This window comes from Nicotiana sylvestris, chromosome 5 (assembly GCF_000393655.2).
Source record: "Nicotiana sylvestris chromosome 5, ASM39365v2, whole genome shotgun sequence".
NCBI classification, from domain to species: domain Eukaryota; kingdom Viridiplantae; phylum Streptophyta; class Magnoliopsida; order Solanales; family Solanaceae; genus Nicotiana; species Nicotiana sylvestris.
In genome coordinates, this window is record NC_091061.1 from 6,920,647 (window position 1) to 6,947,662 (window position 27,016).

The 27,016-nt window shown below is 36.1% G+C and overlaps 1 protein-coding gene across 1 annotated transcript; it reads right to left on the reverse strand.

The window, feature by feature from the left end:
- Positions 1–436: 436 nt before the first annotated feature.
- LOC104240234 (stress-response A/B barrel domain-containing protein HS1) lies at positions 437–2,884 on the reverse strand. Its single transcript, XM_009795017.2, has 2 exons — positions 2,696–2,884; positions 437–821 (listed from the first exon to the last, which is right to left on the reverse strand). Exons 1-2 carry the CDS (start codon positions 2,839–2,841, stop codon positions 632–634), a joined length of 336 nt encoding a protein of 111 aa, XP_009793319.1. The 5' UTR covers positions 2,842–2,884; the 3' UTR covers positions 437–631.
- Positions 2,885–27,016: the final 24,132 nt, after the last annotated feature.

Below are 27,016 nucleotides of genomic sequence, written 5' to 3' on the forward strand. Positions count from 1 at the left end.
CTTAGTGACACCCCGATGTTTGAGACTCGTTTCTATATTTTATATTAGTTATATTTAGAGTTGATTTAGTTTATGAGAAATTCAAATGTTGAAAATATTTTATTAAATTCTTATAATTGATTTAGTAGTAATATTTTGGGAAATAGGCTTGCCTTGTAACAAGATAGGCGCCATCATGACCATGGTTAGATTTTGGGTCGTAACATCCCACCTCGAAGGTGGGATAAAATAATACCAAGTTTGATGGGATAAGATGGGAAATCCAGACCTTATCCTGCGTACCAAACGACCTCTAGAATCTATCTAGGATAAGAGACCCTTTCTCTTAACACAACTACATAACAAAATCTGAGTTTATTAACGCGCTTATGCTGTTCATCATTCATTCCCCCCCCGGGGGGGGGGGGAGAAGAAAGAGGAGCATTCTCCCTCGAGATTGTAATAACAATATAAGTTTAAACAGTTCAAGCTGACCATAAGTTACTATTTTTAGCAGCTAACAAGTAATACAATAGTTTCAAACAAGCAAGACACAGACCCTTTAGAAAAGTTTGTCATTCTTATTGGATTTCAGCACAGCAAAGTAAAACTGATATGCCTTTCACTAAGTGCATCCATTGGTGAATCCAGTTCAGGGACTGACTTTCTCTGGTTTGTAGTCGATGACAAGGACTTTCTCCAGCTGAGGAAGCAATGTATTTGCATATTCAACATGAGCCGGATGATCTATATACTCTGCAATACCTTCTGTACTGTCGAACGTTGACTCAAAAACATGAGTGAAACCTTGGTGGAAGTTCTCTATGCTCACATTCTCACCCCTGCAATAGTGACACACTAGTTACATTTCAATACTTGTATGAACTTCAAGAAACAGAACTAAAATCCAACTCAGTTTTGATCATGAGAACTCGCAGGACTCATTATCAAAGTGTCTCAAGGCTAGCATTCTAATACCTCACAATATCCTTTTTGCCCAAAGTTCCTAGATATAAAGCCTTAGAGCTTTGCCACCAGAAGCAAGCCAAAATATTACCTCCACATTCTTTTCCACTAAGCAAATATCAATCAAAGTTGAGTTTGATTCAGCAGGATAATCTCTTAAAGTTCAGAGTTTATATGTGCAATTTTTGGATGAGGCGCAACTAATAATGGATCCTCAATACTAGGTTTTTATCTGAGGCAGGGTTCGAACTCGTGATGTGCACCTAACCCAGATATCATGAGTTGTGCTCTTACCATTAGACCAAAACCATGGGAGTTTATAAGTGGAACTTTAGTGTCATAACTTCCGTGGAAAGTGAGCAAAGCTCATCAAGACAAGTAAAAGCTGAACATTCTTGGCTAGGAGTGGCAACCAGGCAGCAGAGGCGGATTTAGGATTTAATCTTTATGGGCTAAACTTCTAAGATTTTTAATATTGAACCCATTATATTTTTAAAGTTACGAGTTCTATCTACTATATTTGCAACTATAATGAATTTTTATACATAAATTTTTACTCCGCGGCGAAAGTTATGGGTTCAATTGAACCCATAACTAACACACTACATCCACTCCTGTTAGGTAGGCGGGGCAGCTTTTGGGCAGGGCAGGACTGGGCAGAGCCGAGGAAGAGACGGGCAGAACAGGGGTGGGCGGGTTACATATTCTGAAGTTCAGTTTTGATTCTCAACGCTCCGTCACAAAACCTTATTCTCTCCTGACAAAATATTGTGATATCCAGATGTGCAAATAATGGCGATCTTTGTAGGGTCATTCTCTTCTATTCAAATTTGTCGACATGGAGATCATTACTTCTTGAATGGTAGGTGACCTTAACAAACACTTTAGAAGTAGCATTTTACTACCATGACATCTCCGGTTAACGCTCCATCTAACAAGTGATAACCTAATAACTAGCATATATTTGCTCTCCAACACTTGATATATAAATTGTAAATTTTATTTTATGATCTAAATCCCAATCAGCTAAGTTCAAAACAACAACAACAATAACAACCCAGTGGGATCCCACAAGTGGGGTCTGGGGAGGGTAATGTATACGCACACCTTACCCCCGTCCTGGAGGGCAGAGAGGCTGTTTCCGAAAGACCCTCGGCTCGAGAGAAAGAATCGGAACAAGTAAATAACAAAAAAAAGACCAAGAAAATGATATCAACAATGTAAGAACCTGGGAAAAAATAAATGGAAGAAAGCAGTAGCAATAGCAATAGCAATAGCAATAGCAAAAGCAATAGCCACAAGCAGTAACACGACATGGTACTAGAAAACCGAAGCGGAAGATAGTACTAAAGCAACCCTAATACTGGCATTCTAAGAATCGAAGACAATGTACTAGTCAACTGGCCTTAATAAACTTGGAACAGAAAAAACACAGGACGACATATTACCCTTCTACCCTAATCTTCGACCTTCATACCCTCCTGTCAACATAGATCTTAAAAAAAAATTCTTTATAACATTGACCTTTAACTTACCAAAATCATTACCCTAATGAAAACCAAGAATGTCAAAGTTTTAATTTTTCAATGATAAGAATCAAGAATGTCAACACACACACACATATAAAGAGGGGTTGCTCCAATGTTGTATACTAAACTAGAAAAAGAGAAATCATCCACAAATAAGGCAAAAAGGGGAAAAGGGGTTGAGCAGAAATGTTGAAAATTTTATAGAGGAGAGAATAAAATACCAATGAAAAGATTTCATGGGTTCAATGAGATTAACAAGATTAGCATATTGCTTAATCAGTTGGTTGATTTGGTCTGCTGGAATTCCATCTTTGAACTTGGCCAGCAATATGTGCTTCACCACTCCTCCTCCATTAGAACCCTCCATTCCAAATTAGTCCCTGTTCCTTCGTGCTAAGTGTCTCTCTCCTCCACTACTACTTTGGTTGATGGTATTAAGTAGAGAAAATGAGAAAAATGGTCCCTAATGTTTGAGTCTAGGTTCAAACCAGTCCATCAAGTATACAATGAATAGTTTTGATCCTTTACGTTCCAAAACTTAACAGTTTTGGTCTCCTTAATTATTTAAGGAACTAACTTTATTTGTTAGATTTGATGGGAACTGTGAAAAAATAGAGAAGATTAGCTAAAATTCATATTTAGAGGTATAATTTTTGCTATTTTTGATGTATTTCTACAATTTGGTGCAGTTTTTTTTGTAACTTCTATTATTTTTAGTACTTTCTTTTGTGTGTTTAGTGCAGTTTTGTATTGTAGTATTTAGGATTTGATGGGACTTTCTTGGTATTTATAGTTAAATGTTTTTTTCTATAGTTTATGTCAAATATAATGAACATAAATTGTTAAAATATTTAACATAGACCAAAATTTTTAACTTTGATAAAATTAAAGGATCAAAATTGCTCGGTGCATATTTAAGGGACTACTTTAAACCCCCCCTCAACTACTTTGTTTGACTATTGTATAATCACAGTTCACAACACGTATGCCACACTCCTAAATTAGTTTGGTCAATTTCATGCCAATATTATATAAAATAAAATAAATGCACACAATTTTTTTAAATTTTCTATTAGCATAAAAATCTTTGATAGAACTAAAAAATTTACTAATATGATTAAAACATATACTCAACTAGAGTAATTAATATCTCTAATATATATTATTCGTTAGGTTACATGAAATTCATGAGAATCTGGTTTTTCGATACTCTATCGGCCCGTGCATTTAGAGGTTGACGCAAGGCATGACGAAGCCATGTCAAGCTACATTTGCTGATTTGCTAACTTATGTAGTATTTCTTTGATCACATGAGAAAAAAATAATTTATAACTAATGCAGTATTTGATTGAGCAAATACTTATGCATTATTTTATGTGAAATAAAAATACATGCATTGACAATATGATAATTGAACTATTTATATAAAAAAATATTTTTGAAGTAAATAACTCTCATATATATTTTTTTTAATTGTCCATCACCGCATAATAATTTTTTCATTATTACTCTTTACTCTTTAACATTTTTTAAATTAGTAACTTTACAAATCAAACGGCCGTATATTTTGTAGCATTTGGTTCCTATCCCAAATGAGGTAGGTGACAGTGATTACTCTTTAACATAAAGGAGGTTGTTGGGGGTTGGTGGAAATAACAAAAAGTTCGCGATATAATTAAGATTGAAAAAATTATATTGTATAGATGCTTTCAAAATATATATATATATATATATGTTATGTATAAAAAAAATATAAATTTTATATACTTTTATAGCTATCAAATATAAATAGTTTCTTTTGCGAGCTAAAATATTCTTTATGAAAGACGTCATCATATTGAGTTTTCTCGTCATATTGAGTTTTCTCTTTATCACTTAGCATATGTTATTTATCCTTCATCTTCCAATTGCTGAACAAATTGACCCGTAACAAAGTCCGATAAGTGACATGATATATATTTGGCATTTGTTTAAGGTTATTTGTCACAACAATCTCTAGCTCAGTAGATATTGTACAAGCGTGTGCATAATAATATTACTATGTAAAAAAAAAACATGAATTAACTTAACAGAAAATTCCGTCGAATATTATCAATAATTATCAAAAATATTTATTAACTACAAATAATTTAATGATATATTAGCAATCAAGTTCGTAGCTAATTCTAACCTTTTTTTTTAGTGTAGGGAGAGACTTGTTGTTGAATCACACCAAGAATAAAATGTTCATTGTTCCATGATAGTGTTTGATTCACTACCAAAAAATAAACCTATCGCAACAGTTATTTAGCAACGGTTATATAAACGTTGCAATAAAATAGATATGGCAACGGTTACAACGGTCGCATGTTCCTCTCAGACCCACTGAGATAGGTAGCAGAATAAACCATTGCATTAGGGATTAAACCGTCCATGTAGATTGATGTATCGTGACGGTGCCCTGAACCGTTGCAACAGAGACATCTTTGGCAATGATGTATCGTGACACTAAAGATCGATTACCACCAGAAAAGGCTCACGGGAAACCAAGAGATTAAGAGGTTCTTCTCCCTCTATCTAGGGCTGTTCATTCGGATCGGATATCCGAAATCCAAACCGATTCATTCAATTTTGAATTTCGGATTTCGGATTGGATCGGATTTCGGATTTCGGATTGGTATATTTTAATCCAATCCAATCCGAAATCCGAAATTATTAGGACATGTATAAATACTACACTTTAATTTACATCAACCTCCAAGTTATTACCTTTACAATTGCTAGATTTAGCTATATTGACACCATAGTACTCTCATAATTGCATAAACATGAATTTTTCTTAATGTATTGCATCTTTTACAAAGAAAATATACATATTAGTTTAACTTTGAGGCATAATAATACGATCCGATATCCGATCCGATCCAAACTTTAAAATTCGATCCGATATAATTCGGATCGGATTCGGATTGCATTTTCTAGAATCCGAAATCCGAAATTCGAATCCGAAATATGCTAAATCCGATCCGATCCGATCCGTGCACAGCCCTACCTCTATCTCTCTCTTTCTTCAAAACTAATTTTTCTTCTTACTTATTTGCTCTCATTCATCGACAGAGAGCTTTTTAAGGCCTCTCCAGTTTGAAGCTATCTAAATCTCATCTCCCTTTACACTAGGCAAGATTCATTTTATATACTTATTTATTTTGTAATTAAAAGACAATTGGAAATAAATTATTGGGGTAGCTGCTCTATATTTGTCATCTTCAGTGTGAAATTGGATCTGGTGCTAATATTAGTGATTTTTTGTTCGCTTTTATTAATACCCGTGGTTTACAATCAAAAGCCTCTGCCTTTGTTACAATGAGACAAAGCGCAATAAATTGGTTTTTGAAATTCGGTCTTAAAGTTTATGCATATTTTTTCCCAAAATTTATGTGTATTTCACCCAAAATAAGTAAGGCAAGTATGAAGAAGAGTATGTATCTGGAGAACTTCTTGTATTTTGAAACTGCGACATAGAGTTGAATTGTTTATGCTGCTGAAATCAAGAAGTGTATTTGACAATTGATAATTTGACATCAAAATATATGCCTCAAAAAAAAAAATTACATTTAGATATAGCTTTTCTCCATTCTACTTTTTGAATATTTTCTGATAGTTGGAGAGATTGTAGTATAGTTTACCCTCCTGTTAGTTGAAAGATTTGTTCTATAAATACTTGATAGAACCTTTGTTATGAATTTTCATTTTAGGTCATCCAGCAGATTAATGTGCAAATAGGATAACATATGTTAGTTTTTACCAAGGAAATGGTTTAAAAAAATTTATACAGCAGATGGTCAAAAAGTCTGCTAATTTTATAGTTTTGAATACAGTAGATAAAGCTTAAGCTTAGGTGAAATAATTATGTATCTACAATAGTTCCAAAAATTTGTTATTTTAAAATTATGATGGCAGCTCAAATACATCTCGTTGTGGCCACTTTACCAGTTACAGTCACCACAAATATTGAAATTCTGAAAAAGTCCAGGTAAGTTTTACTAGTTGCAGCAACTAAAAACAAAAAACAAATGGTAAACTGAACTGAACACCTCTTTGTCTTACCTTGTTGAATTATTTATTTGCAGAGAATAAATATCCACGATATATGGTGATACAATAATAATGCATAACTATCTTGTCGGTACTCCAGAGCATCAATGATTCAACCATATATTTTAATAAATATATCTCCACTTATCCCATCTTCCTTTTGCAATATCATAGTATTAGCTAATACTAATAAAAATACAATATCAAAGTTTTAATATTAACTAATATTAATTACACAAATAGCCGGCCAGATTCAATATTTACTTTTTCTAACCGGTATAGACTAGGGGATAGTCGAGAGTTCTTCCCTCCTTGTACCGGGTAGTCTGATAGAGTTTCGTTTAGGTTTGTTAGCGATCTTTGTTGTATTCACATTGTTGTTTTGCATAGTTTTGTGTTATTGTCCTTTCACTTATTTGTTGTGGTTATTTTCTTTCTGGTATCTTTTATTGTTACATGTCTTTTCTCTTGTCTCTTTTATGATATTATTGTCTCTCCTGTTGAGCCGAGAGTCTCCTGGAAACAACCTCTCTGCCCTTTTCGGAGTAGGGGTAAGGTCTGCGTACATTCTACTCTCCCCAGATCTCACTAGTGGGATTTTACTGGGTATGTTATTGTTGTTATTATACATAGAATATACACTGATTATTTATACATATAGTATTATATATATATATATATATATATATATATATATATATATATATATATTATACATTGATCGGCTATTTATAGTTTAAGAAATTAGATGATCGGCTATTTGGGTTAATTCTTCAAATTTTTTATAATCTTAGAATTATCAATTCTTGAACAGGGGTGGCCCAACAAATTTTGTAGCCTAAAGCCAAACTTTAATGAAGCCTTAGCTTTTTGTTATTTTAAAAAAGTATTATTTTTTTATTTGAAGTCTATTTTTTATTAGATTTTTTATTAATAATTTTCTTATAATCAATTTCTCCCAATAAGTCTTTCTCACTTAACGATATAGCTAATACATTTAATCTCTCTTGAGACGTTGTTGATCTTAGGTAAGATTTTATCAATTTTAATTTTGAAAAACTTCTTTCCGTTGAAGTAATGATAATAAGAGTTGTTAACATTATTATGTAAGCAATATAGGCATTTGAAAAAAGAATCCAAGTCTTTTTATTTGAATAAAGTATATCTTCTATTTGTAATAATTTTTTTTTACGTATAACCTATTAGGTGTAACAAAAAATGGCCCCCCCACAAATGGTTAAAATAGCACGAGCTAACAAATTTTCGGACTGGTAATTAAAAAATAATCAGCGCTTGAAAAGTCATTGAAAAATATCACTATTTTACTGTAACACGGAAAGTTCCAGCATAATATACTGGAGATTGGAACACCTGTGTTATGAACTTCCAGCATATTATGTTGGAATATTTTTCGGATTTTGAACAGTGTTTTTGTTCATATTTATTTTTACATGAAAAGTGATAAATTTCGATTACTTTTGAAACTGTGGTTTATTTTCAATTACCATTTGTAAATCTGACTACTTTTAAATTTTACTCCTACAAATGTGGGGCCTAAAGCATTTTCTTTACTTGCTTTAGGAAAGGATCGCCCCTGTTCTTGAATAATATTTCAGGTTGGAATTCTTGAAATGGAATTATGATTTTTTTTAAATAGAAAGGGCAGAAGAAAAATGTATAAAAACCTACCACTAGCATATTATACTTTCTGTGGAGCCACATTAGTATTTTATCAATGTTTCATTGGGAAGAGCTTTCTTCTATAAATAGGATTCTCATTGAGTTTTCCATCTGAAAATTTTACTTAGAAGTTAGAGAGGAACAAGAGAGAAATATTTTTATTGAGTATTTTCTAGATAGACTAATTTTTAGATGTCGAAAATATTGTATGATATTGGTAAGTTTGATAGGAAAACCAACTTTACTTTATGGAAAATAAAGATGTATGCCGTTCTTGTACAAAATAGTTTACATAAAGCTTTGAAAGGGGAGAAACCATTCGATATGAAAGATGAGATTTGGTATGAGATCGATGAACAAGCTTGATCAATTATTCATTTATATCTCGCAGATGAAATTTTGCGCAAAGTAATTAATGAAAAGACGACGAAGGAATTGTGGGACAAGCTGGAAGCACTTCATTTGGAAAACATTCGCGCGAATAAGTTGCTTAATAAGCAACGCTTATATTCTCTACGCATGAAAGAAGGTACACCTCTTAGTTCTCATATTAACGAGTTTGAATCTCGCATAACGGATTTAGAAAATTTAGATGAGATGATTGACGATGAAAATAAAGCTTTATTGTTATTGCGTACATTACCGTCTTCATATGAAGATTTTGTAGATAGTATTGTATATGGTAAAGATACAATTTCGTTGAATGATGTCAAAGATGCTTTGGAAACTAAGGAGGGAGAGTCAAGTGAAAGTATGTCACATTTTAGATCAAAATCAAGAAAAGGAGATATTGTGTGTTGGAATTGTGGCAAAACTGGTCATATTCCTAGAAATTGTGAAGAATGAAAAAGAAGTGAAATGGGAAAAGGACCTTGGAAAAATTAATCAAAAGGAGCAATCCCACCAACAAATGCAGTTTTTGGTGAAGTTCTAATAATGGTTTGTACTTTTGTTTACAATATTTTTAATCTTTTTTGGGGGTTGAGGAGGGGGGGGGGGGGTCTTTTGATCCTTTTTTTGGGGCAATGAAATTTGCATAAATTACCAGAAGTGAGAAGTGAGAACTAACTCCTAATGGAAGCCTTTGGCCCCTCACACTTGTATTTTCTATTAGCATAATTGTTTTTGATACACCTAAAAAATTCTTCTAAGACAGTATAGGTCCTAAGTAAATATACTAACATAGGTCCTAATTAAATTTACTCATATGATTAAAACATATTCTCAACTGGAGTAATTAATATCTCTAATATATTTATTCGCTAGGTTTACATGGTGCTCATGAGAATCTGGTTTATCGACACTCTTATCGACTGTTGCATTTAGAGATTGATACAAGGCATGACGAAACCATTTCAAGCAACGTTCACTCATTTGCTCACTTATGCCGTATTTGTTTGATCACACGAGAAATAAGAATACGTGCACCGGCAATATGATAATTAAACTATATAAGTGCAAAAATATTTTTGAAGTAAATAACACTCACATAATTCTTTTTTGTCCATCACCGCATAATAATTTTTTCATTATTACTCATTACTCTTTAACATTTTTTAAATTAGTAACTTTACAAATCAAGCGGCCGTATATTTTGTAGCATTTGATTCCTATCCCAAATGTGGTAGGTGACAGTGACTACTCAACATCAAGGAGGTTATTGGGGGTTGGTGGAAATAACAAAAAAAATGCGACATAATTATGATTGAAAAAATAATATTGTATAACAACTTTCAAAATAATAGTCGATATATATATATATATATATATATATATATATATATACACACACACGTACACATACACACCTGCATGTTATGTGTACAAAAACTATAATAATTTTATATGCTTTTATAGGTATCGGATATAAATAATTTTTTCGACGAGCTAAAATAATCTTTGCCGGTAAGATTGAAGAGTTAGAATTCATTTCAAATTAATATCTTTGGAAGATGTCATCATATTGAGTTTTTCTCTTTATCACTTAGCTATGTTATTTACCCTTCATCTTCCAATTGCTGAAACTAATGGACCCGTACCATAGTCCTGACTAGTGACATGAGAAATATTTGGCATTTGTTTAGGTTATTTGTCACAACAATCTCTAGCTCTGTAGATATTGTACAAGCGTGTGTACAAAAATATCACTGCCAAAAAAAAAAAGGAATTAGCTTAACAAGAAAAAACCATCGTTAATTCTATTTAGTAATGTATTAATGATAAATTATTTAAAAATTCTACTAGTTACGAGTGATTTAGTTAATTCTAATTTATTTTTAGTGTAGGGAAAGACTTGTTACTGAACCGCACCAAGAATAAATTGTTCATTATCAACACTAGGGTTGTGCATAATATGCTAAATACCGAATTACCGTATCGAAATCAAAAAATTTTGGTATATGGTATTCGTTATTTTGGTATTTGGTATGATATCTGGTTTAAGTTTTTAAAAATAATTTTGTATTAGGTATGGTATTTGGTACTTAAAAAAATAACACCAGAATATCGATATCGTACCGAAATATATTAAAATTACGTATTACAGATATTATTGATTAACATACTAAGTTACATAATACTTTTCTTTGGCAACCCATGCTTCTTTAGGAAAATGGAGGAATAAGATAGGATGCAGATTCTAATTCTTACTCTCTTTGTTGCCAAAGTAGTTTAACGTAATATTTCAATGATTTTAGAGTATTTCTTACTCCGTTACTCTTTTATAGTTGTTGCATATGTTGGATTAGTCCTTGTTGTATTCTTTAATTTCAACAACTAACTCTTAGCAAATAACATGATATTTCCAAGGATCAAATGTATTCCTTTATGTACTTTTTTTTCTCGTAGTTGATACTTGATGGTTTTGGACAAAGATTTTGTCAACAATCAGGTGAGCTTATAAAGTTTTCATTAAGTACTTAATTAAAATATTACAATATATGGCTTATTGTGATGACCTTGGGTCATCACTTGCTTTTAAATTAAATTCTGTGTTTTCGAGGCCTTGAAAATCTCATTTAGCATCACCTCAATTTGCGTGCGTTGTCCAGGCGCATAGCCGGAGAGCTTCTATGTGAAAATCTATGAAAAATTGATAAATTTAGACTATAAAATGAATAAATTTGACTTCGGTCAACGTTTTGGGTAAACGGACCCGGACTCATAATTTGACGGTTCCGGAGGGTCCGTAGGAAAATATGGGACTTGGGCGTATTCCCGGAACCGAATTCCGAGGTCCCAAGCCCGAGAAATGAACTTTTAAAGAAAATTATTTTCTGAAATTGTTTAAAGGAATTTGAAATGAATTTTGATTAGAACATGTTGGTACCAGGCCCGTATTTTGGTTCCGGCTTGGGACCTCGGAATTCATTTCTGATATATGATTTAAGATGATTATGTGGAGTTGGTAAGAAACGAAATCCGTTTGACGTGATTCGGACCGTAAATGCAAAGTTTGATGCTTTAAGAAGTTTTGAAATATTTCATTGATTTTGAGGTTTAATTCGTTGTTATTGAGGTTATTTTGGCGATTTGATCGCACAGATAAGTTCGTATGATGTTATTGAGTTAGTACGTATGTTTGTTTTTGAGCCCCGAGGGCTCGGGTGTGTTTTAGATGTGTTTCGGAAGGTTTTTGGAACTCAAAAAGTTGCAGGTTTTTGCTGTTCAGTGCCTAGGGATTTTACTCTTCGCATTCGCGTGGTCTCTCTCGCGAATGCGTAAGGCAAATTTCCCAGGTGCCAGATTTCTTCTTCGCGAACGCGAAGCTTGAGACGCGAACACGAGGCTGATGGGGGAATACCCTTCGCAAACGCGTCCATGCACTCGCGAACGCGTAAGGTTAAGGCCTGGGGAGGGGTCACCATTTTGTGTATCGCGAAGGCGTAGACTTGAGGAGCCAAAGCTCCGCGAACGCGAGCCATCTTCCATGAACTCGAAGGTCTGTCAGACCTAACTCATCGCGAACGCGATGACCAATTTCGCCCAGTTATTTTAAGTTTCAAAAACAGAATGCCATATGGGATTTTCATTATTTTTCACAAACTTCATCTTCTCCACACCTGTTGGGCGATTTTTTAAGAAGAACTTCACCATAGCTTCATAGGTATGTAATCCTAAGCTCGTTTTCTTCCATTTTTATCAACACCCACTAGATTTCTAGGCCTAAAACATGTGATTAAGGGTAGAAAATTAGGGATTTGGGTAAAGTTAGTGCTTTTTGATTATTTGGGAATTTGACGTCATTTTAGGATCGGATTTCAAAACAAATTATATATTTGGGCTCGTGGGAGAATGAGTGATCGAGTTTTGGTACGAACCTCGTGTTTTGACCCAGCGGGCCCGGGGTCGATTTTTGGATTTTTGGGAAGAATGATTAGAAAGTTATAATTAAGTATTGGAATTGGATTGTTTAGCATTTATTGATGTTATTAAGTCGATTATGTCTAGATACACTTGATTTTGGAGCCGAATTCGAAAGGAAAGGCGGTGTTTGAGGATTGAGTTGGCCGTGTAAGTTCGAGGTAAGTGTTTGGTCTAACTTTATCTTGAGAGATTAGGAGTTGTGTCCTATTTTTTGTTTGCTTCTTGTTGAGTACGACGTATAGGCATGGTGACGAGTATCTATACGTTGGTGTCAAGCATGACCCTGGGTCTTATATTATGATTTTCATGACTTCGTTGTATTATTCATGCCTTGGTGAAGATTTCTATTTGTTGTGTAAAGTTGTGGAAAGAATTGTGACCTATGAACATTGAGGGGCGTTGGCTCCAGTTGTGAAGTGAATTGTGAAGTAAAAGTGAGAAAGAGGAGATCATTATGTTGCCCCCATGCCGGGCTATTGTTGAGTTGTGGGTCCCTTGCATTGTGTTCTTAATTAATATTACGGATGTTTAGGTTGATGATTCTTTGTGTTAGGTGTTGTAACAAGTTTGGTTATAGCTGAGGTAGTTAGGTGTTGTAACAAGTTTGGTTATAGCTGAGATAGTTAGGTGTTGTAACAAGTTTGGTTATAGCTGAGGTAGTTAGATGTTGTAACAAGTTTGGTTATAGCTGAGGTAGTTAGGTGTTGTAACAAGTTTGGTTATAGCTAAGGTAGTTATATGTTGTAACAAGTATGGTTATAGCTGTTTCTCCCTTGCCGGAATATTGTTTGTTGATATTATTATTCCCTTGCCGGGATTCCTTGTAATTATTGTTGGCTTGTACATGGGAGCGGGTGGCACGCCTACCACAAGATATAATGAAATGGGAGCGGGTGGCACGCCTGCCACGAGATATAATGAAATGGGAGCGTGTGGCACGCCTGCCACGAGATACAGGAAATGGGATCGGGTTGCACGCCTACAACAAGATGTGAAAAGAAAGTGAAATCTGCCTTTGTTTTCCCTATTCTTGTTAGTGATTAGATTTTGATTCCTTTATAATTCTCTTGATATTCTGTTTTTACCTGTTATTCCGTGAAGCATGTTTTCCCTTCCTATCTTTACTTGTTTATTTTTGTATTGTAGATAGTATTGTATATGGTAAAGATACAATTTCGTTGAATGATGTCAAAGATGCTTTGGAAACTAAGGAGGGAGAGTCAAGTGAAAGCATGTCACATTTTAGATCAAAATCAAGAAAAGGAGATATTGTGTGTTGGAATTGTGGCAAAGCTGGTCATATTCGTAGATTTGTGAAGAATAAAAAAGAAGTGAAATGGGAAAAGGACCTTGGAAAAATTAATCAAAAGGAGAAATCCCACCAACAAATGCAGTTTTTGGTGAAGTTCTAATAATGGATTTTACTTTTGTTTACCATTCTTTTCCTTTTTGAAGGAGTAGTATCCTTAGTAAAGCCAATTTAATGGTGGCCGCTTATTTGAGTAAGAAGATGATGATTTCTATTATTGGTAAGCGATCTTCTCTACACGTTATCTTTGGACGTTTTATTCTCTTTTAAAGAGACGACTATTCAAACTTCAGAGTATTCAGATGCACGTGCTTTGTTAAAATTGGGATTGTTACACAAATAGCCGGTCAGATTCAATATTTACTTTTTCTAACCGGTATACGTAAATTATACATATTTTTACACACACACACACACACACACATATATATATATATATATATATTAAATATTTACTGATTATTTTTAATTTAAAAGATTAGATGAGCGGCTATTTGGATTAATTCTTCATTAAAATTCCATCTTCTACACAAGACAAACTGAGCCCAGAGAGGGGGGAGGTTGATCCTTTTGTTGGGGCAATGAAATCTGTATGTATTACCAGAAGTGAGAAGTGAGAACTAACTATAGCCTATAGCCCCTCACACTTGGTGCCTACAAAGATATTACACTCTTCTTTTTATCTGTTTTCAAAATAATTTCAGTAACATTTTTTAATATTTTCAAATTCAACTATAAACATTTTATTTTATTTTAATATATTATATATATTCAACTTATGTATCAAAATTATATTTTCTTAAATTTTGAGCCCAACACAGATCTATTAAACAAAGCAAGGAAGCATCGTTCTTTCACTTTAGTGTTGGTAAGATATTTTTCTTTTCGCATAACGCTTAAGTGGAGAGACAAGGACATAATCATTACTTTATATTTAATGACCCTAAAATACCAAAAAATAATATTAGTCATGGTGAGTATTGCTCATAAAGTCATATTCGAGGGATCCATCTATTTTTAAGACAATTGGAGTCCGTCAATCAAATTCAAAAACATCAATATACGTATATAAACACACAAAAATGGATATAATCATTAATTCCTATTTCATGTGTCCGTGCATAGTATTCTTTAACACCAAAATACTAAAAAACGCTGTTAGTCATGGTGAGTATTGCTCACAAGGCCGTATCTAATGGATCCACTAATTTATAAGCAAATTAAAATCCGTCAATTAATTCCTGTTTCATGATCTTAAAACATCAAAAACTGATGTTAGTCATAGTAAGTATTGCTCACAAGGCCGTATTCGATTGATCCACCAATTTTCACCCCAATTAGAGTCCGTCAATCAAACTCAAAAAAATTATCATGTATATAAACTCAAAAAATGGACATAATTATTAATTCCTGTTTGATGACTCCAAAATGCCAGAAAATGATATTAATCATGGTGAGTATTGCTTACAAGGTAGTATCCCATGAGTCCACCAATTTATGCCAATCTGAGTTCATTAACCAAATTCAGGAAAATCATCATGTATATAAACATACAAGAAAATTGACATAATCATTAATTAATATTTCATGTGGCCATGCATAGTGTTCTTATGACTCCAAAAATACTAAAAACATAATATTAGTCATAGTGAGTATTGCTCACAAGGCCGTATCAGATGAATTCACTAAGTTTTGGGCCAACTGGAGTACGTCAACTAAACTCAAGAAAATCATTGTGTATAAACAGACGAAAAAAATGGACAAGATAATTAATTCCTATTCCATGACTCCAAAACATCAATAAATAATGTTAGCCATGATGCTTATTGCTCACAAGACCATATTTAATAGATCCGTCAATATTTGGACCAATCCGAGTTTGTCAACCAAACTCAAAAAATCATCACGTGTATAACACACAAAAAAATGGACAAAATTATTAATTCATGTTTCATGATCCCGAAACGCTAAAAAACGATGTTAGTCTTGGTGAATATTGCTCGTAAGGCCGTATTCAATAGATCCATTAATATTTAAGCCAATCTAAGTCCGCCAATCAAACTCAGAAAAATCGTCATGTATATAAACATATGAAAAAATGAACATAACTATTAATATCTACTTCTTGACCCCAAAAAATCAAAAAATAATGTTAGTCATGGTGAGTATTAATCACAAGGCTGTATCTGATGGATCCACCAATTTTAGGCCAATCAGAGTCCAACTAATAAATTTAGAAAAATCATCACATATATAAACACGAAAAATAGACGTAATTATTAATTCATCTTTCACGTGTCCTTTAGAACGATTTTCAGTTTTTTGTGTTATAGTCCACGCCATCTTCATGTATTCGGGCGACCGATATCGAATCGCCTACAATTTTATAGGCCCATAAAAAATGACCTAATGAACACTAGTGATTGCTTCCCCATTACGCTCCTCATTTTTTGGTGTTTTAGGGCCGTAAAATAAGAATTCATGACGATTTTCAAATTTTCGTATGCTATAGTCTACGCCATCTTCATGAATCGGGCGACTGGCTCCGAATCGTCTAAAATTATATGAGCCCATCAGAAATGACCTAATGCATAATAGTCATCACTTCTCCATGACCGTTCTTCATTTTTTGACGTTTTAGGTCCATAAAACAAGAATTCAGGTCGATTTTCAAATTTTTGTGTGCTATAGTCTACGCCATCTGCATGCATTTGCGCGACTGGCTCCGAATCACCTAAAATTTTGTGGGACCATTAGAAATGACATAATGAACAATAGTCATCGCTTCATTATGACTGTTCCTCGATTTTTTGGCATTTTAGGGCTATAAACTAAAATTCTTCCGATTCCCAGATTTTCGTTTGCTATAGCCCATGCCATCAACATGTATCCAGGAGACCAGATTCGAATCACTTAAAATTTTTTCGGCCATAAAAAACGAACTAAGAAACAATAAATAGCGTTTCTCCATGATCGTTACTCGTTTTTTGCGCTTTAGGACCATAAAACTGAAATTCCGCCATATTTCCATTTTCGTGTGCTATAACTTACGCCATCTGCATGCATCCGGATGACTGGACTCGATTCACCTAAAATTTTTCTTGCCTATAAAAAATGACCTAGGAATAATAATCATCGCTTCGCTATGACCTTTATTCATTTTCTGACATTTTTGCTCCGTAAAACTGGGATTCCGCCAAATTCTTAGATTTCCATGCATCCGGGTGATCTGACCCGAATCACCTAAAATTTTGCCGCCCCCTTAAAAATGACTCAAGGAATAATAGTCATCGTTTCTCCATGACCATTTCTTGTTTTTGGTGTTTTAGGGCCATAAAAATGGAATTCCGCCCGATTCTCAGATTTTGGTGTACTATAGACCCCTCATCTTTATGCATCCGGGTGATTATACCCTAATCGCCTAAAATTTTTCTCACCCATCAAAATCGACCTAAGGAACCATAGTCATCGCTTCGCCATGAAAGTTTCTCGTTTTTGGGCATTTTAGGGCCATAAAATAAGAATTCCGCCCGATTCCTAAATTTTTGTATGCTATGGCCCACACCATCTGTATGGATCCGGGTGACCGGACCCGAATGACGTAATATATTTTTGGACCATTAAAAATGACCTAAGGAACAATAGTCATCGCTTCGCCATAACCATTCCTCGTTATTTGGCATTTCAGGGCCATAAAACTAAAATTTTACTTGATTACTAGATTTTGGCATGCTATAGCTAGGGTGTTCATCGGTCGGTACAGTACGATATTTAAACTTTTCGGTTCAGTATTTTTGGTATTTGGTTTCTTAAAATTCTATACCAATAATGTACCTAATTAAATTCGGTATAGTTCGATTTTTCTCCGTTCGATTTTGGTTTATTCGATTGAATACTAACTAGTGCATAGAGTCATAGGCTATAATATTCTTAATTAAAGCACTCAAAAGTACAAAACTAAAAATGTTTGTTGACAAAAATTTTGTCCAAAACCAGCAAATATCAACCTAGAGAGAGAAAGCTATACATAAAGGAATAAATTTGATTATTAGAAATGTCTTGTTACTTGCTTAGAGTTAATTGATGAACTTAGAGAATAAATGAAAGTAATTTTTTGATATTTTATATTTATGCTATAATTAATAATATGTGTATTGTATATATAATGCATATTTTCGTACGAGATTGGTATTTCATTTTAAAATACCAAATACCATACCTAAAACCAATTTCTTTTTTAAAACTTAACCAAATACCATAGCGAGTACCAAAATATCGAATATCAAATACCAAAATTTTTGGTTTTGGTATGGTAATTCGGTATTTACCAAATTATGCACAGCCCTAGCTATAGCCCACACTATCTGCATGCATCCCGGAGACCGTACCCAAATCGCCCAAAATTTTACTAGCCCATCAAACACGACCTAAGGAACAATAATCATCGCTTTCCATGATCTTTGTCATTTTTTTGGCATTTTAGGGGCATAAAACTGGAATTCTACCCGATTTCTCTATTTTTCATATGCTATAGCCTACACCCACCTGCATGCATCTGTGCGACCAGACCTAAATTGCCTAAAATTTTGTCGGTCCATAAAAAATGACCCGAGGAACAATAGTCACCGCCTTGTCATGACCCTTCATCCTTTTTTGGCGTTTTATGGCCATAAAACTAGAATTCCGTCTGATTCTCAAATTTTTGTGTGCTACCACGCCATTTGGTGGGGCCCGGGCCATCAGACCCAGATAGCCTATAGTTGGCCGGCCTATCAAAAATGACTTAAGGAACAATAATCACCGCCTCCCCATGACCGTTTCTCATTTTTTTGCATTTTAGGGCCTTAAATCTGGATTCCGCACGATTCCCAGATTTTTGTGTGATATAGCCCACGCCATCTGGTGGGGCCCGTGCCCCCAAACCTGAATCACCTAAAATTTTGCTGACCCATAAAAATGACCTAAGGAATAATAGTCACTAACTCGCCATGACCGTTCCTCTTTTTTGGCGTTTTAGGGCCATAAAATAAGAATTTCGCCCGATTCCTAGTCTTTCGTGTGCTATAGCTCACACCATCTGGTGGGGCTCGGGCCACCGAATTTGGATCATCTAAAATTTTGCCGGGCTATAAAAAACGGCCTAACGAAAAATAGTCACCTCCTCGCCATGGCCGTTCCTCATTTTTTGGTATTTTAGGGCCTTAAAACTAAAATTCCACCTGATTCCAAGAAGTTTGTGTGTAGCTCACGCCATTTGGTGGGGGCCAGTCCATCAGACTCGGATCTCCTAAAATTTTGCTGGTTCATCAAAAACGACCTAAAGTATAATAGTTACCACCTCGCCATGACCATTCCTCAATTTTTGGTGTCTTAGGGCCATAAAACTGGAATTTCGCCCGATTTCCAAATTTTTGTGTGATATAGTTCATACTTTCTATGGGGCCCGGGCCACTGACCCGGATCGCCTACAATTTTCCACCCCATAAAGAATGACCTAAAGAAATAATAATCACCGCCTCGCCATGACCGTTCCTTTTTCTTTTTGACATTTTAGGGCCACAAAACTGGAATTTTGCCAGATTCCTAGACTTTCGTGTGCTATAAGCCCACACCATCTGGTGGGAATCGGGTCACCAGACCTGGATCGCCTTAAAATTTGTCGGATAATGAAAAAAGACCTACGAGAAAATTGTCAACGCCTCTCCATGACCGTTCCTCATTTTTTGACGTTTTAGGATCATATAACTGGAGTTCCGCCTAATTCCCATATTTTTGTGTTCTATAGCCCGCGCCATCTGGTGGTGCTCGGTCCACCAGGACCGGATTATATTAAATTTTCCCGGCCCATAAAAATGACCTAAGGAACAATAGTCACCGCCTCACCATGACCGTTCCTCATTTTTGGCATTTTAGGGCATTAAAATTGGAATTCCGCCCGATTCTCAAATTTTCATGTGCATAGCCCACACCATCTACTGGAGCCCAGGCCACCAAATTCGGATCACATAAAATTTTGCCGGCCCATAAAAAATGATGTAAGATATAATAGTCACTGCCTCACTATGACCGTTCCTTTTTTTTTTTTGGCATTTTAGGGCCATAAAATTAGAATTCCTCTTGATTCCTAGATTTTCGTGTGCTATAGCGCGCACACCATCCAATGAGGCTTGGCTACCGAAACCGAATTGCCTTATATTTTGCTGGCCCAACAAAAATGACGTAAGGAACAATAGCCACTACCTCGCTATGGTCGTTCCTTATTTTTTGGCATTTTAGGGCCATACAACTTGAAGTCCGCCCGATATCCAAATTTTTATGTGCTATAGCCTATTCCATCAGGTGGGGCTCGGGTCGCCGGACCCGAATCGCTAATAGTATGCCAGCCATCCAAAACGACCTAAGGAAAAATTGTCATCACCTCTCCATGACCATTCCTTTTTTTTTGGCATTTTAGGACCATAAAACTGGAGTTTCATCCAATTCCCAAATTTTCATGTGCTATAGGCCCCGCTATCTGGTGGGGCTTGGCCCACTAGACTCGGATCGCTTGAAAATTTGATGGCCCATCAAATATGACTGAAGGAACAATATTCACCGTCTCCCATGACCGTTGCTTAGTTTTTGGCATTTTAGGGCCATAAAATAGGAATTCTGTGTGATTCTCAGTTTTTCGTGTGCTATAGCCCTCGCCATTTAGTAGGGCTCGGGCCACCGGACTCGGATAGCCTTAAATTTTGAGGCCTACCAAAAATGACCTAAGGAACAATAGTCACCGCCTCGCGATGACAACTCCTGAATTTTGGGCATTTTTGTGCCATAAAACTAGAATTTCGCCCGATTCCCAGATTTTCGTATGCCATAGCCCATGCCATTTGGTGGGGACCAGGCCACCGTAGCCGGATTGCCTAAAATTTTTCCGTCCTTGCAAAAATTACCTAAGGAACTATGGTCACCGCCGCACCATGACCGTTCCTCAATTTTAGGCATTTTTGGGCCATAAAACTGGAATTTCACCTATTTCCTAGGAATTCATATTCTATAGCCCATGCCACTTGGTGGGGCCCGGTCCACCTTACCTGAATCGCCTAAATTTTTGCCGGCCCATCAGAAATGACCTAAGGAACAATAGCCACCGCCTCGCCATGATCGTTCCTCATTTTTTGGCATTTTAGGGCGATAAAATTAGAATTTCGCCTGATTCCAAGATTTTCATGTGCTATAGCCCACGCCATTTGGTGGGGATCGGCCCACTGGACCCTTAATGTACGAAGATTCAAGCTTAATAATTATCAAGGCAAACATACTAGGCTGAAGATCCAATACTGTAAGAAGCACTAAAATAGTACAAGAGAAGTCATTTAGTAGTTCCAAAAGAACCCTAGGGCCTTGTCTTAAACTATTAGAACAAAATAAACTAAACATACTACAACCTACTCAGACTAAAACAAAAAAAATTAAAGCATAATTGGAATAGCAAAGGAAACTAAGGACACTGGGAAGGAATAAGTTCATGGGTGAGAGGTAGGGGGTCAATGCATTCACAAGAGTGACAATTTGTTGGGCATGAGCTTCCCTATCTCTTTTGAGCTTTTCCCTAAGCTTCCCGGCTTCTTTTCTCAGCTCATCATTGTCTTCACGAAGCTTGGAATTCTCTTAAACAGACAACTCCAACCTCTTACTGAGCTCTGCTGCCATGTTGCTTCCAGGTAGAATAGCACATCCTATTGATCCCCTAGCATTGATCTCCTCATAGCCATACTGTTTGAGGGTAACAAGATCCAAAACATAATTGTGATTTCCATACTTAAGCTCAAGCAAGGCAATGTTGAGCTTGTCAAATAGCTTAGTCAACATGAAGCCATAAGGCATAGCATGCTTAGGCTTGGAAGTGTCTGCGACTCTTACCATATGCTGAATCATCAAGCTAGGGAGTTTGTTAGATCTACCAGTGTCAAGCGGTTCCATTATAGCCATGTCCAACAAAGTAGCTCCATGCCTTCTCTCAGACCTCTAAAAAATGCTGGAATTGAAAAAGTGAAACAATAGCTTGTGGAAGGGGGTCATATCAGTCTTGTACCCCTTCTAGGGAGCATCCAATTCAAACTTTTGGGAGAAGTTCCGAGTGACCACAATTCTAATGTCAACATCATTGTCTAGGGCTGGCCGCTTTTTCTTCAGGTAATTGTCAAATCCTAAAGAAGAAATATTTAGAAGCATCCCCATCTCCTCAGCATCAAACTCCATTTCAAACCCCTTTACCTTACTTTTGACTACCTTTCCATCAAATTGGAAGTTTGCATAGAACTCCACCACAGCAGGAACACATACATGGGAAAGCTTTGACAAATATGTTCTTCCATCCCTGTAGCTCAAGTTTTTCAACCAGTTGAGCCATCCCTTTTTCATTAGTGTTTGCAAGAATCTTCCCATTAAGAACTTTTCTCTTCTCTGAACTCTATGAGTCTATCAACCATAGCTGGCACATTCTTTCTCTTCTTTCCTTTACTGGACCTTGCAGATGGGGTAGCAGTTTTTGTAGCTTTGGCCGCCATTCTCTTTTGTGTTGAGGACTTTTTCTGGCAAAGCAAACTCAGACTTATCTTGTCCATCCAACTCAACCACAGGTTCTACAATTGAAACATGCTTCATTGGCTTCTTGGCACCTCTAGACTCCTTAATGATTTTCTCATCAACAACATTTCTTATACTCCTTGTAAGAGGAATCCTGGCAGGTGGAGCCACTTTTTTCCTTGTTGGTACTGTAGACTTTGTTGCTTTCACAAGAGTCTTCCTAGGTTTCTTCCCTATCTCTGACAAGGGCAAATCATCTTCATCACTGCTGACTTCCTCATCTCCAGTGAAAGGAGTTAAAAAGGGCCCAGGTTCTTAAGGCCTTTTCTCTCCACTTGCTTCTTCTGAAGGGGCTATGACAGTGTTCCCAATGGTCATAGAGCCTTCATATTCCTCACTCATATTCTCATTCTCTCCATCACTTTCTCCATCTACTACTTCACTCTCACTTACCTTTTCTTGATCCTCACCTTCGCTCTCAGAGTTATTCTTTTCTTCTTCTGCAGAGTCATCCACTTGTTCACATATCCTATATTCCATCTCACTCTCCTTCCCTTCACCATAATCTCCCTCATTCTCACTCTTTTCCTCCTCATTAGCCATGTATTGAGTAGTATGTTCCTCATGACTGGCCACACCTCCTCCTTCTTTTTAATCCTCATTATCGTCCTCATCCTCCGACTAACTGAATGAAAGACCATCAGATGCCTCCTTTTGCATTGGTTCTTTACTCCCTTCCACCTCAACCACATGCACCCTAGTAGTGGCATCTACCTTTTTCTCCAAATTTCCTACACTCTTTTCTACAGTGAGTTCCTCCACTTGTGGTTTATCACTTGTGGGTGGAAGAGTGTCTAAGGGTGAAATATCTATAACAGATACCAAAATATCTAATTTTGAAGGAGGGGGTTGTACCTGACTTGCAATGATTTGCACTGATTCCCCTTGAATCATAGCTTTCTTGACTACTATGTCTACTCGAACAGTAGCATCTGGCACGACCTTGACATTGTTGACAGATTTTCTTGGAGTAGACTTGACCTTGGTTGACTTAGAGGCATTTTCCGTAGGAGGCACAACTGCATGGGTGGTTGATTTTGGAAGTAAAGGTGCGGTAGAAGTGGGGATGGTGAGAGCAGTAAAAATATGGGATGATGGTGTGGGTATAATAAAGGAAATCGATGGAGAAGGAACGGGTGTTGGCATGGGTTCACTTGATGGTTTGACACTTTCCTTTCATTTGGGCTTCATGTTCTTGGATTTGGCTTCAATCTTGGATGCTGATTTGGCTTTAGAAGGGGTTTGGCTGGATTTATGCATGGTGATTAGAGAAGAAAATCGATGAAGGGTGAAGAAAAATTAGTTCTTGATTCTTGCTTAGGGTTTGAGAGAAACAGTGAGGTCCGAGAAGCTGATCATAAAGGGGTTTTAAGGACGTTACTCTTGATTTGACTGTAAGAGAGAGGGTGAATTAAGACAAATGGCATGTACCTAAGTCGGAGAACCAACTCCTTACTTGTTTCTGCAATAAAGCTTCAGCACTTCACATTAGTATCATGCAACATAGTTATTATCCAGATTTTCTAAGCAGGTGTGTGTGCTTAATACAAGTACGATTCTGAATCAAACACATTGTACTTGATTATCTACATCTAATTATACTTTTTCTAGCCAATAATTGGGGTTCAACTAGTTGGAAGTATTGATTAGACCTAGTTCTAGTTTGTTCCTTTTAAAGTGATTCCTACTCAAAGCTTTAGTAAATTTATTTGCAATTTGATCTTTAATTTTACAAGAATTAATTGAGATATTCCTATTTTAACATTGTCTTTGAGAAAGTGGTGTCTAATGTCAATGTACTTGGTTCTCTTTTGCTGACATGGATTTTTAGCAATGTTTATAGCACTAGTGTTGTCACAAAAAATAGGAACATAATCAACAAAAATACCATAGCCCCTTAGCTATTGTCTTATCCATAGCGACTGACCACAACAGGATGCTGCTGCCATATATTTAGTCTTAATTGTGGGTAAGAACACTAAGTTTTGCTTCTTTGTTCCCCAAGACACCAGACATAAACCTAGGAAATGAGCTATTCCTGAAGTGCTTTTCCGGTCAACATGAAAACCTGCATAGTCAGCATCAACATAACCAACTAGATCAAAGCTGTATTCTTTGAGACACCATAAGCATAGGTCAGGAGTCCCCTTGAGATATCTTAGTATCCTTTTGACAGTCTTCAGGCGAGATTCCTTTGGATTTGGCTGAAATCTTGCACATAGTCCCACACTGAATACAATATCATGCCTGTTTGTGGTGAGGTACAACAATGACCCAATCATTCCTCTATATAGTTTCTGTTCAACACTTTTCTCTTTTTCATCAAGGTCTAGCTTTGCTGTAATGGCAATGGGAGTGTCAATGGACTTAGAGGAGTCCCTGTTGAATTTCTTTAGCAGTTCGTTGATGTATTTCTGCTGATGTATCATGGTTGCAATAGGTGTTTTCTTGATATGCAACCCCAGGAAGAAGTTCAGTTCACCCATCATTCTCATTTCAAACTTATTCCCCATCATCTTAGCAGATTCCTTGCACATTGCTTCAGTAGTAGCCCCAAAGATAGTGTCATCCACATACATTTGCACAATCAGAACATTCTTGCCTCTGCTCCTTAGAAACATAGTATTGTCCACCTTTCCTCCTACAAGGTTGTTGGTTAAGAGTAATTTTGAGAGTCTTTCATACCAAGCTCTTGGAGCCTGTTTTAGTCCATACATGTATTTACCTAACTTGAATACATAGTCAGGAAATTCTTCATTTTCAAACTCGGGTGGTTGTTTGACAAACACTTCCTCTTTCAAATAACCATTCAAGAATGCACTCTTTACATGCATCTGATACAAGGTGAACTTCATGTGTGCATCAAAGGCTATTAGAATTCTTATAGCTTCCATTCTAGCTACAGGTGCAAATGTCTCATCATAGTCAATGGCCTCCTCTTTATTGTATCCCTGAACCACCAGTCTGACCTTGTTCCTTGTGATATTTCCTTGTTCATCCAGCTTGTTTGAACACCCATCTGGTACCTATGACAGTTCTGTTCTTGGGTCTTTGTACCAAGTGCCAGACCTTGCTTCTTTCAAACTGATTTAGCTCCTCTTACATGGCTATAATCCAATCTGGATCCTTTAGAGCTTCTTTGATTGTCTTAGGTTCAACCTGTGAGAGAAAAGCTGTGAGTGCACATAGATTTCTCAGAGATGACCTGGTTTACGCTCCTGCATTTGGATCAGAGATGATCTTCTCAAGAGGATGTGAACTTTGATGTTTCCACGGCCTGATCTGCATACCCAGAGAAGATTCACCCAAGGAGTGACCTAGAGGAACATGTTCAGTAGGTATAGCTTCATCAGTCTGGTTAGCAGTCAGAGTAGTTCTTTCTTCTTCTTGTTCCTCATGATCACTGCCAATTTACTTGCGGTCTTCGAATCCATCTTCAGATTGAGGTTCAGATTACTTAGGAGCTCCATCACCAGTGAGTCCTATGTCATAGTCTTCATCCTGCAGATCTTTCTCAGCCAAATTGGTAGATTCATCAAAAATAGCATGAACATTTTCTTCTACACACATAGTTCTTTTATTAAATATTTTATAGGCCTTACTAGGTGATAACAACCTTTTTGGATTTAAAAGGTGATCTTAAATGTTTCCCTCTAACACATGCATCACAAACCTTGTCTGAGGAGAACTCAACCTTTGGTAGACCAAGGACCAAGTCCTTTGCTGCCATCATTTTGAGTTTAGAAAGACTAGCTTGACACAGTCTTTTATGCCATAGTAGTGGGTTATCTTCCACTACACATAAGCATGTGTGCTCACTCTGGAGAAGAGACATAATAGATATGTTGTAAACATTGTTATGCCTCTTACCTTTTAACACAACTTCATCAGTATCAAGCTTAGTGACAGTGCAAATTTTGGAATTGAATTTTACTTCATTTCCTTTGTCACACATTTGAGAGATGTTGAGAAGATTGTGTTTAAGGCCTACCACATAATACAAATCATCTATAGTATGAGAGAGTGATTTACCAACCTTGCCAATACCCATTATCTGGCCTTTTTTCCCTATTCCAAATGACACGCTCCCTCCTTGGAAGGCTGTCAGTGAGAGGAAGTTTTACTTTTCTCCAGTCATATATCTTGAGAATCCACTATCTAGATACCAGTCTTGATTGTTCCCTCTCACTTTTGCCTGCACCAGAAATCACAAGTTAGTCTTGGGAAGCCAAACAAACTTGGGTCCCTTTTTGTTTGAAATGGATGAATCAGATATATTCTTTCCCCAATGGAAAGAGATTAGAAGCCATTTTCTTATTAACCTTAATCCATTTAGTATGGACAAAAGGCTTGGCTTTTGGCTTTTCCTCCTTCTCCATATTTTTTGGCCTTTATTCCTACATTCAGCATCACAAAGATTATCTTTAGCCCTTTTAAAATTATTTTTCAAGCTTATCCTGTAGATCATTCTTTCTTTTTTTAC

Bases quoted from the DNA above. Each gene is read 5' to 3' on its own strand.
- LOC104240234 (XM_009795017.2), bottom strand. From the start codon at position 2,841: ATGGAGGGTTCTAATGGAGGAGGAGTGGTGAAGCACATATTGCTGGCC. The intron at 822-2,695 runs GTATTTTATTCT...TCACTATTGCAG, and splicing joins CCCATGAAATCTTTTCATTG to GGGTGAGAATGTGAGCATAG.